The sequence below is a fragment of the Vipera berus genome, assembly GCF_964194415.1.
Source record: "Vipera berus genome assembly, chromosome: 1".
NCBI lineage: Eukaryota > Metazoa > Chordata > Lepidosauria > Squamata > Viperidae > Vipera > Vipera berus.
Window position 1 is genome coordinate 120,397,643 of NC_138202.1, and position 12,883 is coordinate 120,410,525.

The 12,883-nt window shown below is 38.5% G+C and overlaps 1 protein-coding gene across 2 annotated transcripts in view; it reads left to right on the forward strand.

Annotated features, from left to right (window-relative positions):
• Positions 1-12,883, forward strand: part of RAB15 (RAB15, member RAS oncogene family) — a gene marked incomplete at its 5' end in the record, with an annotated part of 33,492 nt that overhangs the window by 8,131 nt on the left and 12,478 nt on the right. For both annotated transcript variants that reach the window (XM_081331086.1, XM_081331085.1), the window contains 5 exons: positions 4,183-4,243; positions 8,942-9,002; positions 9,932-10,009; positions 10,865-10,954; positions 11,557-11,622. In XM_081331086.1, the coding sequence (XP_081187212.1) occupies positions 4,183-4,243; positions 8,942-9,002; positions 9,932-10,009; positions 10,865-10,954; positions 11,557-11,622 (356 nt within the window). The remainder of the gene's footprint in view (positions 1-4,182; positions 4,244-8,941; positions 9,003-9,931; positions 10,010-10,864; positions 10,955-11,556; positions 11,623-12,883) is intronic.

The following is a 12,883-nucleotide window of genomic DNA, read 5'->3' on the forward strand; positions in this document are numbered from 1 at the left end:
CTATTTAACCAGGATGGAAAAATGTACTTTGATACTGCTTTTGTAGGCTTGCAGCAAAATAAACTCTTGCCAGATTGTTCATAATGTGATCCACATTTTTTCTTACATTGAGAAGTCTCTCCATGTCATACCTTCCTGATGCTGATGACCTCTAGGTGAGGTGATAATGTGCTTCATAACTCCCATAGTGCAGCGGTCTGCAACTTTTCCTGCTTTGTGGACTGGTGGGGGTGGGGAGAGAGGAGATGGTCACCTGTACACAGGTCCATTTGAATGACTGGCAGGCAAACACGCCTGCCACTTGCACAAATGGAGCTGCACGCATGCATGCACTCACCTGCCATTTCCAGGGCCCTGTTCCAAACGGGCCGTAGCCTGGAGGTTGGGGACCCCTGCCATAATGAAGCTAGAATAGTCCAGTATAATTGGATCAGCATTACAAGAGTTGAAGCTCAGTCCATTTGCAGGGCTCCAGCTTGGGAATGAGTATCTCTATTGGGGGGGGGGAACCATAAATAGTGCAGGGGTTTTTTTTCAACTAAAAAAGCAGAAATTATTGCCTGGCTAGACTTTCAGGCCCCACTTTTCTATTTTCGTGAGTTGCTGAGATGGAAGATTAGCAGGATCACAAGGGGCAAAATTACAAGCGTGTTGCCTGTCTTGAAAAGCCTGTTCTGCTCCAGGGACTGGTTAGAACATAAAACTAATCAAAGATGACTTTGGCCAATTTTGCAGTAAAAACTTTACATTCTTGCCGATACAGTGTCTTCCACAATGAGCCATTTACAAAATGGTCTTGTTCTCCCACTCAGTGATATAAGACCAGAATCCTCACTTGTACCTTGATAATGAGAATATCATTTGGGCAGCTATGGGAAGTTTGCAAAATAAGAGTTTTAGAGTACACTGTTCCTAGTGATTCCAATGCAATTTGTGGGTCGCCATCAAAGACCAGTATGATCTCCTAAGACAGAGGTATGCTGGCTGAGGAATTCTGGGAGTTGAAGTCCACAAGTCATAAAAAGGCCAAGTTTGAAGACCCATGTCCTAAGACAATATACTTAATCTTCACTCAGAAAATTCTTCTGAAGAATGTAGTTATTGGGATCTTTGGCGCTCTCTGAGCACCACAGTTCAACCCTGAGCTTCAAATATTCTTTTCTAATGTTGCTGTTATTTAGCCTAATCAACCAAACTAGTCATCTTATAGTAAACTGAATTCTATTGCTTCTTTTTGCTCAGTGCCTCATTATCACAAGTTAAAATGGTAGGTAGATTCTTTGGATGTTTTTATTGATTGGTTGTTTTTCATTGTTTTAACGCTTTTATAGTTTTAGAATTATAAGCCACTCAGAGTCATGTGGCTAAATAAATAAATAATAGATACCAGAAGTGACTTCACCCAAGTGATGCTATCAGTCCATCTAAATTAATGTTGCAAAGGCTTCCAGTGATTTTACCACTTTGACTGGATGTTGATTGGATGATTAAACCTGGCAAAGCACTCATGAACCTGTGTCCTTCTCTACAGAATGTCAAAGTCTTGCTGCATTATGGATTTAACCTCTATACAATTTCTTATGCTATAGCTAGCAGGGCCATTTAGAGGGTTACAAATGAAGTTCCTTTCCTTCAGGATCCCTATACTTCTACATTTTGCACTACAAGCAAAGGAAGATACAGGCCTAAAGGAGACTGGCAACATGCCTGAAATAGCAACCCAGATGTTCTTTCTCTACCTGTAGGGCAGTTTTGAGCACTCCATAAAGGTTTATTTAGAATTTATCTTTTCCTGGGTAACTTTAAAATCTGCCTGCCAGGTAAAAATTCAGTAGGGGAGATTTGTATCCTGCTGGTTTGTTTATATGTTTAACAATTTAGAGTCAGCGAGGGAACACCAATTGAATTTCTGCACTATCCGTTATTGTTTTCTCCATAATACTTGTTTGTATTTGTGACTAGCCCCTTTAGGAGAATGTTATGACACTTAACATTTTTATGCCTTTCTGTTACTTGTGGGACCCAGGTTCTTTGACTGAGATTGATAGGATCAATGCCAAATAAGCCCTGAAATGTAACATAGGGGTCAGTCTTTTAACATCAGATATTACTTATGAGAATTTCATCTTTAGTTGGCTGAGATGAATTATTGTCTCTGCTGCTGAGATGCTACGGAATGCTCACAGATAAGAAGACCAAGAATAGATTGGTCAATGTGTTGTAACTAGGAAGAATTTTAAAAGAAAAAGGATAGATTGCATCATCACAGTGTTCACTTAGATTGTATGTTTGAGTGTAAATACAGCATGGGGTTAGTTTTGTGTACAAGTAGGCTCAACTGCTCAAGCAATGGGAGTTTCTGGAAAGAAAGAATACTAATTGCACTGGAATGTCTTACAGAACAGAAAATATGGTGAATTATCCAAGTCACTCTTGGTTTGTTATTTAGTATATCCCTTTTAATTATTAGTCAGTTTCATTTGTAAATGAATAAAGTGTAGTATCTTTTTCCATATCATTCTTGTAATCTGTCATTTTAAAGTCTACAAAAAAAATTATGTTTGGATTGATGGAAACTCAGCCGGTGTAGTGAAACTTGCCATTTTGAAGTTTCACTACATCGACTGAGTTTCCATCAATCCAAACATAATTTTTTGTAGATTACACACATACACACACACACACACATACACACACACACACACACACACACACACACACATATATATATATATATATATATATATATATATATATATATATATATATATATATGTATATGTATGTATATATATGTATATGTATGTATGTATATATATGTATATGTATGTATATATGTATATGTGTATATATATATATATATATATATATATATATATATATATATATATATATATATATATATATATATATATATATATATATATATATATATATATATATATATATATATATATATATATATATATATATATGGATCTTTGGTCATTCGGGTTTTTCCCCGCGTAGAGTTGAAGGTGTAGGAGCAACGTTTCGACGGAATCCCATCCGTCATCCTCAGGCTGGTGGCTTCAGCTTCCTTTTTCTGGGAGAAGGAATATATATATTCCTTCTCCCAGAAGGAGATCATATATATATGGAATTACTGCATGAGCACTTGTGGATGATCTCAAGGCCCTTCCTTGTCCAGAGAGGAATTCTGAAAAGCCAATTCATTTGCTGGCGCTCTGTTCCACCATGGTCACCAGCTCAGCAAAGTCATTTTCAGTTCACTAGAAGTCCCCATAAATGTAATGGAATGTGCACCTGGAGAAGGAGAGGAGGGGAGGGGAGTGTTGGCAGAGGCACTGTGGTTTCTTAGGGAGGAGGCAATATATTCCTGATAGAAGCACAATCCTCAACTGGATTGGGGAGGGAGTTCAGGATAAGCACACCCTAATCTCTGGGAGTATATTTATTAGCTTTAAAGTCTGGCAAGATTCTGTCTACAGGTAGTCCTTAACGTATGACCCCAACTGAGCCCAGAATTTCCATTGCTAAGTCAGACAATTGTTAAGTGAGTTTTGCCCCACTTTACAACCTTTCTTGCCACAGTTGTTAAGTGAAGCACTGTAGTGGTTAGGTTAGTAATATGGTTGTTAAGTGAATCTGGCTTCCCCATTGACTTTGCTTGTCAGAAGGTCAAAAAAAGATGATCTTATGACCCCAGAACACTGCAACCATCATAAATACGAACCAGTTGCTAAGTGTCCGAATTCTGATCATGTGACCATGGGGATGCTGCAAGTTGTGAATGTGAAAAACGGTCATAAGTCACTTTTTTCAGCGCCATTGTAACTTCAAGTGGTCACTAAAATGAATGTAAGTTGAGGACTACCTGTTTTTAGGGTGTAAGCAAATAAAGAATTGGACTCAATTGGATTTCACTGAATAACTGTCTTGATTACACTAAGTTGATTTGGGGAATTGCTTTGACAAGCTTTCAAGGTCTTATTTTACCCTACTGGCAATGAAGATCTTGTTGGAAATTAAGGTAGTTTTTGATCCTGAGTTTGCCAGAACTGTAGGACTTGACAAAAACCTGACATATGTCTCTGCTTTTGATTTCATACAGCAAAATATATTGGATAATTGCTAGGCTTACTATTTGCATTCCATGTGATTTTATTTTATTGTTCATAGGAGTTGATTTTAAAATGAAGACTATAGAAGTAGATGGAATTAAGGTCCGAATCCAGATCTGGTAAGTAATACAGGTGTTATGTTTTTCTTTGTTATGGATTAATTGAGAGATCTTGCACAAGTTACACATTTCAGTATAAATTGACAGAGAATGTAATCTAAGTTAAAGGGTAGTTAGAAAGTAAACATACATACACGTATTAAAACACTTTGCAAATCACAAGCTTTTTAAATTATTAGTGGCAGTAAGGAATTAATATTCTATGTTGAACATCTTCAAGTAAAGAGGGTCAGTGAAGTTCAGGTGTTGTTTGGAGATAGGCATGGGTATCTGCAGCGGAGCAGGTGACATCACACATGTGACATTGTGCTGCTGCTGAGCTGCATGTCATGATGCAACTAACAAATCACTTCGTTCCTATTATTTCCACTTTGGCTTCATGACTCAGTTTACATCATCATGCTTTTATTGTTTATTTATTGTGTGAGCTGTGCGGTTCATTGGTGTAGGGCTGGGAGATCAATTCTTTGGCAGAGGATTGCACAATACTGGGATTGAAAGCCTGTGCTGGGTTGGGCCAGAGCCAAAGCTGATAGGACAGGCATATCTTACTCCACTTCTTCCTTGCCCAGTTCTCTCCCTTCATCTGGAATGAGGGTTCTCCTCAGCTTTCCTTCTATCTTCCATTCTCTCTGTGGGATACAAAAGGAGATCTGACCATGGGATTGAGGAATGTTAATCCTTTGATCACAGTGGCCCCAATCCACACTGAGAGTCTGCTGTGCCTTTTTCCTAGTGCAAATTGCAGATATTGACAGCTTAAAGAGAAGATGCAACGAGTAATGCCCTGTTAAAATGGAACACATGCCTCATTGTTCATTTGTGGCATAAAAGGGATATTTATTTATTTTTAAGAGGAATACATTTAAATCTACCCAGCAGGGGGCAGCCAAGTCACGCATGCTTCCCAAACTGAAACCTGAAACATACCCTGTGTACAGTATGTTCTGGGATACATTGACTGGGAAGTCACACCTTGTAAAAATATTAGTTGTGGCCACTTTTGGGCCAGAGTCCAGATCAGATATGAGAAAGGCTGTAAAGGCAGAAAGATAATCTGTACACAGCAGCTGCTTGGACTCTTCCACTGCCCTTTACTGTCTTCATTCTGCTGTGCAAGTTAATGTGCTTGGCCTTGGATGAAGAACAAATACAGTTGGAAATTGTTCCTGATTTCTAATTTTACACAATTCAGAGAAACAGGTGGGAAAACAAGCAGTCTGACGGTTCACACTGCTGTTTGGTCCAGTTATCTATTTAACTAATGTAAGACTCACTATTCTACTAATTTATTTTCCTTCCCTGTCCCCATCTCTCTTCCTTTTTGCGTACAGTACTGTATATACAATGTAGACAAGGACTTCCATAGTGAGATATCTTAAACATTTTTATGATGTCAATAAGTATACATCTATCGATATGAACCTATTGGCAAAATTAGAATGGCTAATGAATATAAAAGGTAAAGGTTCCCCCGCACATGCGTGCTAGTCGTTTCCGACTCTAGGGGCCGGTGCTCATCTCCGTTTCAAAGCTGAAGAGCCAGCATTTGTCCGAGGACGTCTCCGTGGTCATGTGGCCGGCATGACTAGACGCCAAAGGCGCACGGAACGCTGTTACCTTCCCACCGTAGTGGTCCCTATTTTTCTACTTGCATTTTTATGTGCTTTCGAACTGCTAGGTTGGCAGAAGCTGGGACGAGTAACAGGCGCTCACTCTGTTACACGGCACTCAGGATTCGACCCGCCAAACTGCCGACCTTCTGATCGACAAGCTCAGCGTCCTAACCCACTGAGCCACCGCATCCCATAATGAATATAATTTTCATCATATGAACATCAGTCCTTTGTGCTGCACCTATCCATTAGCCCCTTTTCCCACGATTGGGAAATATGTGGTAAATAGGGTGTATTTAAAAGACCCATTCTTACAGTGCAGTTAGAAAGTAGGTTTATCCTGAAAATTAAATTCCATACTCCCTAAAAAGCATGCCTAGAAGTGTCATCGTGTTCTGAAATAAGCACCAAATGTATTTGACACAATATGCAGACATTTGACATTGGCTGGTTTTGTTTATTTGCTTATTTATGCTTTCATTTCAGTTCCTCTCCATTGTCCTTGCGCCACCATTAAATCATCATATGGCTTTTATATGGTTTTATACCTTTGTTTTTGTATTGGCTTTGTTTTTTATATTCCTTATAAATTGCTCTGAGCCTCCTAGAGTCATACATTTGAGATGAGTGGCTATATATATTTAAACATAAATAAAATTCTGGCTATTAGTATTTTTTTTATTAATTTTATTCATTTATAATATAAAATGTGAAAATACAAAAGCAAATAGTAGGGGACAACAGTAGAAAAAGGGAAAACAAAAAAGGTGTGAAGAAAGGGAGGGGAAGAAACAAAAGGCATTGACTTCCAACTCTCTGTTGCAGTAAGAGCCTTGGTGGAGCAGTGGGCTAATGCCTCCTTAAGTAACACCAGCTGCCTGCAATTAGTGCAGGTTCGAGTCCCACCAGGCTCACGGTTGACTCAGCCTTCCATCCTTCCGAGGTAGGTAAAATGAGGACCCAGATTGTTGGGGGCAATAAGCTGACTTTGTAATAATGCCGCTTGGGGTGTGTGTGAAAGCCCTAATAAGCAGGCATATACATAGAATGAAGGCTACTGCTAAGCTTGAAAGCCGCCCTGAGTCTTCGGAGAAGGGCGGGATATAAATGGAATTAAAAAAAAAAATTGAAATCAAATCTCAACTTTTTACATTTCTATAGTAATATGCACTAGCCATTTCTGTATTGGCAAATCAGTCTAATCGTTAAAACCCAAAATCATGATATCATTTTTCCCACCTCAAGCATAAAGTCCAGAAGCGGTTTCCAAATAGAAACAAAAGTACTTACGGTATGTTCTTTTATCAGCACAGTCAATTTGGCCATCTGTGCTAATTCCATCAGTTTTTGTAATCATTCGTCCATGGTAGGAATTGAGGCATCCTTCCACTTTTGAGCATAGAGCAATCTTGCTGCCGTCACCATAAAATCAGAGTTCCAATTTTTTTTCCCAGTTGTCTTTCCATTAGGTCCAAAAGGAAAGTTTCTCCTACTCCAATATTTCTTTGCCTTATCACATGTCCACCATAAATGATAAAAAGTCCCTTCTTTACATTTTCAACATTCATTTGAAATACCTTTATACATTCTAGATAATGTCGAATGTTATTGCTTGACAGATAACTTATCTGGTGTTAAATACCAACAATAGGTAAAGGTAAAGGTTCCCCCGCACATGCGTGCTAGTTGTTTCCGACTCTAGGGGCCGGTGCTCATCTCCGTTTCAAAGCCGAAGAGTCAGTGCTTGTCCGAGGACGTTTCCATACCAACAATACATCATTTTATAATTTAATGTGAATTTTAATCCTTTTATCCATGTATTCTCCCATTGTTCAAACATCACATTATACCCCAAATTCCTTGCCCACTGGATCATACTGTGTTTTACATGTTCATTTTCCAAATTCAATTTTAATAATGTTTTATAGACCTTGGCAATTATCTGATCATCACTACCACATAGTAGGATTTCCAATTCATTTTTAGCAAACTCAAAACCATGGCCTTTTTTGTCTAGTTTAAATCTTCCCTTCATTTTTTGATATGTAAACCAGTGACAAGCGTGACCTTCTAATTCTAATTTTTTCCTAGACTTGAGGATGGGGTCTCCAGAATTGAAAGATACTATTTTACCATATGTCCACCGGTCCGGCTTCACCACCATTTCTTTTGTAAAAAAAAAAGCTTCTTGGGGGCTATTTTAACATTAAAGCTTAGAAATAGATCACCAGTGTTTCAAACAGACTTAAAACAAGAGTGGGCAAACTAACTCTGTCTGCATTTTTCTTCAAGCTACTCTGGCAGTTTGCATATCTCTCCCCCTCCCTCTGTTTGGTGGTCTCCAAGTGTACACCAACCTTGACCAACATTGACATCCTGGTTGCTCCGGTCCTTGGGCCAACCCCATTGCCTATCTATGTACTTACAGAGAATCTTCACACTGCTTTTTAAGCCAGTTGGTTTCTCAGGCACATTTGTCTCTTAGAATCTGAAAACAAAGAAGTTCTACAAAGCTGCACGCAAACAGATGTGTTGATTTTTGAGAAGAATTTGGAGTGGATAAACAGGATGCATTGATAAAGCTTTGTCAAGATAACATGCTTTCCATCTGTTGCTTCCTTTCGGTTTTCTCTTTGTTCTCTGATGTTTTAAAACATGCCATACAATGACATCTCTGAAACCAACCTTCTTCCATGACATTGCTTCCTTTAGATAGGGAACCGATCCCCATTATCTCAGAGTTTCAGAAATTTCAGCATCTTTATAATTTGGCTCCTACTACAGTAGGTGTATAAGCAGTGCTTAAATATGTTAATACTTTTATTGCTGTGATAAATCTTCTCCCTTTTAATTCTTCTTGCACACTGGCTTGGAACAGCATATAAATTCCATAAATAAAACAACAGAATAAATTATTCCTAACTTTGCTGAGCTGTTGTGCTTTTCTTCCTGAAATCTGTGGGAAGTTTTGAGGCTGAGCTTTCTATCAGTAGGATGCTGCATTTGACTTCATGCCATAAATTGTATTACCCACAAAAAGTGAGGTTTCCACTCACCACAATAACATCTGCTTCTGTTCCAGGGACACTGCAGGCCAGGAACGATACCAAACCATCACTAAACAGTACTACAGACGTGCCCAGGTTTGATATTTTTGGCTAAAAGTATAGATGAAACATGGAAGTCTGTGGAAAAACTACAGTATCACAGTGTAATTTGTACACTGTAAATTGCAATATAATTTCTCTGTTTATTATGTTTTCTAACATAAATGCACTTTTTTTAATGCATGGATCCTGGGAAATCCCCCCCCACACACACACCTTATAGCTCTGTGGTTTTTTTCTTTCTCTTCCAGAATGATGTTGCTGGAGCACCAGAGTAGTCTCACAATAGGTTCTGGGTATTTCTATAGCCAGCCAGACCTGTTTGCATTTTTCTCACTGCAAACTAATAGCATATATAATTTTAGAATGTTAGGAGAAAGGCTGAGAGGCTCTGGGGAAGATTTGGGAGATGGGCTTGAGAAATATAGTATGTATCAATGACCATTTGACTATCCTGTCCAGTCCCTAATGCAGTATATATACGGTAGTTAAACATATTCCTGCACTACCACACTAATCCATTGAAAGGAGAGTAGATAATATTAAGCGCATGCATATGTGTGTGTGTATGTGTGCACACACATGTCTTTGAGTCAGTGTTGACTCCTGACAACTCCTACCTGGACTAGTCCCTGCAGTTTTCTTGGCAAGATTTTCAGAAATGATTTGCTCTTGATTTCTTCCTAGGACTGAGAGTGATTACTCTAAGTCACCCACCTGGTTTCATAGCTAAGGTGAGACTAGAACTCAACGTCTCCCGGTTTCTAACCCGCTGCCTCAAACTGGCTCCATTACCATCTATATTAATGTATCATTCTCCAAATGCTTTCTTGTGCTCGTTTTCTGAGATAAATACTAGGACGTGACCTAATTTATTTATTTTCCTCTGAGTAAAGGTCCCTTTTCCTTTTCACTTTGTGTGATGCTTACATTTCTTTTGCTCCCTTACCTGGTTCTCTTTGCAGGGGATATTTTTGGTTTACGACATTAGCAGTGAGCGCTCATATCAGCACATAATGAAATGGGCCAGCGATGTGGACGAAGTAAGCAGAAACATTCCCTTGCTGTTGGCAAATTTGCTGGGGGAGGTTTGCTGGGGAATGTTGTGGCCAAATGGCTATGCAGGTAATCCTCAAGTTACAGCTGCAATGAATCCTGCCACCATGGTCGTAACTCGTGATGATCGTAAATCGGATCACCCAAGTGAATGATCCGATTTTATGAACTTTCTTGCGACTGTTGTTAAGAAAACATCACAGTTGTAAAGCAGATGCCACAATCGTAAATCAAACTGGTCATTTAACAAACCAGTGGCTCACTGTGGGGCAGCTTTGCCAAAAACCATAAGTAAATACTGGGTTTTGGCAAAGCCGTTGTATAACGTGGTCACATGACTGGGATGCTGCAAACAGCTATAAATGCAGCCTGGGTGTTGAGAGCACCTGAAGTGCGGTCACATGACCTTTGGGAGGAGACCATCAGAACTTTGAATTCTGGTCATAAGTACTTCTAGAGAGATCCATTGTAACCTCAAACGGTTACTAAGTAACCGGTCATAAATCAAGGAATATCTGACTGTTTCTGCACAGAGGGATGTTCTCCGACTTTTTCCCTGAAGAAATATTTTCTAAAGGTGTACAAGCATAGCTTGTAATATATTTTCCATTTTGCCTCAGGATTGGCCACATAATTCTCACCCGGTGTAGCAAATCAGTGTAGTGTAGACGATAACTTGAGAGACCTTTTATGTTCTGCTCCCCTTTCACTGAAATAATTTGCTGCCCTCTGTATGCAAAGCACAAGAATGGCAATAAATAAAAATAAGCAATACTTTTCAGCTCAATTCTTACTTAGCTATGCAGATAGAAAAGGACTAAAGACTTTCATATCCTTTCCAGTATGCTCCAGATGGTGTCCAGAAGATCCTTATTGGGAATAAAGCAGATGAAGAGCAGAAGAGGCAGGTGGGCCGAGAGCAAGGCCTCCAGGTAAAAATCATAGGCAGGCCCGGTTATAGAAGCCAAACATTTATCAGGGTGATGGAGTAGCCTGTCAGCTGAGCTGCATTAGTCCAAGCAGCTCGTGGCAGTAAATGACATTCTATACAAAAGAACTTCCCTCCTCATGGAAAATTAGCATGTAAGGAATATTTTTCTCACAGCTTCTATATGAAGCCCTCATCATACTTAAATATGTAGGTATATTTTATGTGGGTGAGAACCATCAAATAAAAGCAATGGAAGGCAATTTAACGTCATGATATACAAGTCTATAGAAATGAAATCAGGAAACCTGCTATCTTTTCTATATAGATCTTCTATATATTTTGTTTTAAATTGGGTGAATCATTGTTTTATTAAAAATGAAATTGAGGTCTGTATCTGAGATCTTGATCAGCCAGTTTTCTAACCATACATTAATAACATAACAGTACAAGCTGTGGGAGAATATTGTTCTTACCTTCCATAAGTAGCTTTCTTAGATTTGGAGGTGAAATAGAGGTGGAAAGGTAGATTTGAAGATAGTAGTAGAAAAATATACTAGCCCTCATTGCGTTTATATGTCAATCACTGTTATTTTTTTCTTTCAGCTAGCTAAGGAATATGGCATGGATTTCTATGAAACAAGTGCCTGTACCAACTTGAACATCAAAGAGGTAAGAATTTGGGGTCACTAAAATTTAATGAACACCAAGACAACGTTGTCTTCCAATTATAACTCCTCTTTTCTTTTCTTTTCTTTTCTTTTCCTTTTCTTCCTTCCTTCCTTCCTTTTGTTCTACATATAGGTTTTATTAGTTTATAATATACAATACAATGAAAATACAAAAGTAAATAGCAGAAAAGATAGGGAAGGGAAAAGGGAACAGAAAAGTGAGGGAAGGAAGGGGAAAAAAAGGCATTGTCTTCCAACTTCCTTTGGTGCAGTAAAATAGAATATCAACATCAAACCTCAACTTTTTACTTTTACAAAATAATATAAACTAATGTTTCAATAACATCAAATCTAGCTAATCGGTAAAGCCCAAAACCAAAGTTTCCTTTTGTTTCCCCACCTCAAGCACGAAGTCCTGAAGTTGTTTCTACGTATCAATAAAAGTATTTGTATTCTTTAATCAGTCTAGTCAATTTAGCCATCTCTGCTAATTTCACCAGTTTTTGCAGTCATTCCTCTGTTGTAGGAATCGATGTGGTCTTCCATTTCTGAGTGTAGAGTACTCTTGCTGCTGTCAACATATAGAACATCGAGGTTCCATATTTTTTTCCAAGTTTTTGTCCATTAGCCACAAAAGAAAAGTCTCTGGTTTTCTTTCTATATTCATTTTAAGAATTTTCTGTATTAACATATACCGGTACGTAAATCCTGATCCAATATTTTCTTGCTTTGTTGCACATCCACCATAAATGGTAAAAAGCCTTCCTTCCTTTTGAGAAGGAAAAGACAAAATACATGTATTTTGTAAGCTTGTAAGCCGCCCTAAGCTTGTAAGCCGCCCTGAGTCTTCGGAGAAGGGCGGGATATAAATGGAATTAAAATAAATAAATAAAAATAAATAAATGTATAATACGTTATAGAATATTGATGTATACAGTATGAAAAAAGGAACTCTTAAGTATGTTTGAGTCTAAAATGGGTGCTCCAAGTAGGTGACTTGGTCCTACCTAGCTTAAGTAGCAAATTCATTTATTTCTAAACATCCACAGTCACCCAGATTGCAGTTTGGTCTAGAAACCAGGAGACTCTGAATTCTAGTTCTGTCTTAGGCATGAAAGCCAAGTGGGTGACTTTGGGCCAGTCACTCTCTCATCAGCCCAACCCAACTCACAGGGTTGATGTGGAAAAAAACAGGAGGAGGAATATTAGGTGTGTTCTCTGCCTTGAGTAAAGAAATAAAGGCAGGATAAAAATCTAGCAAT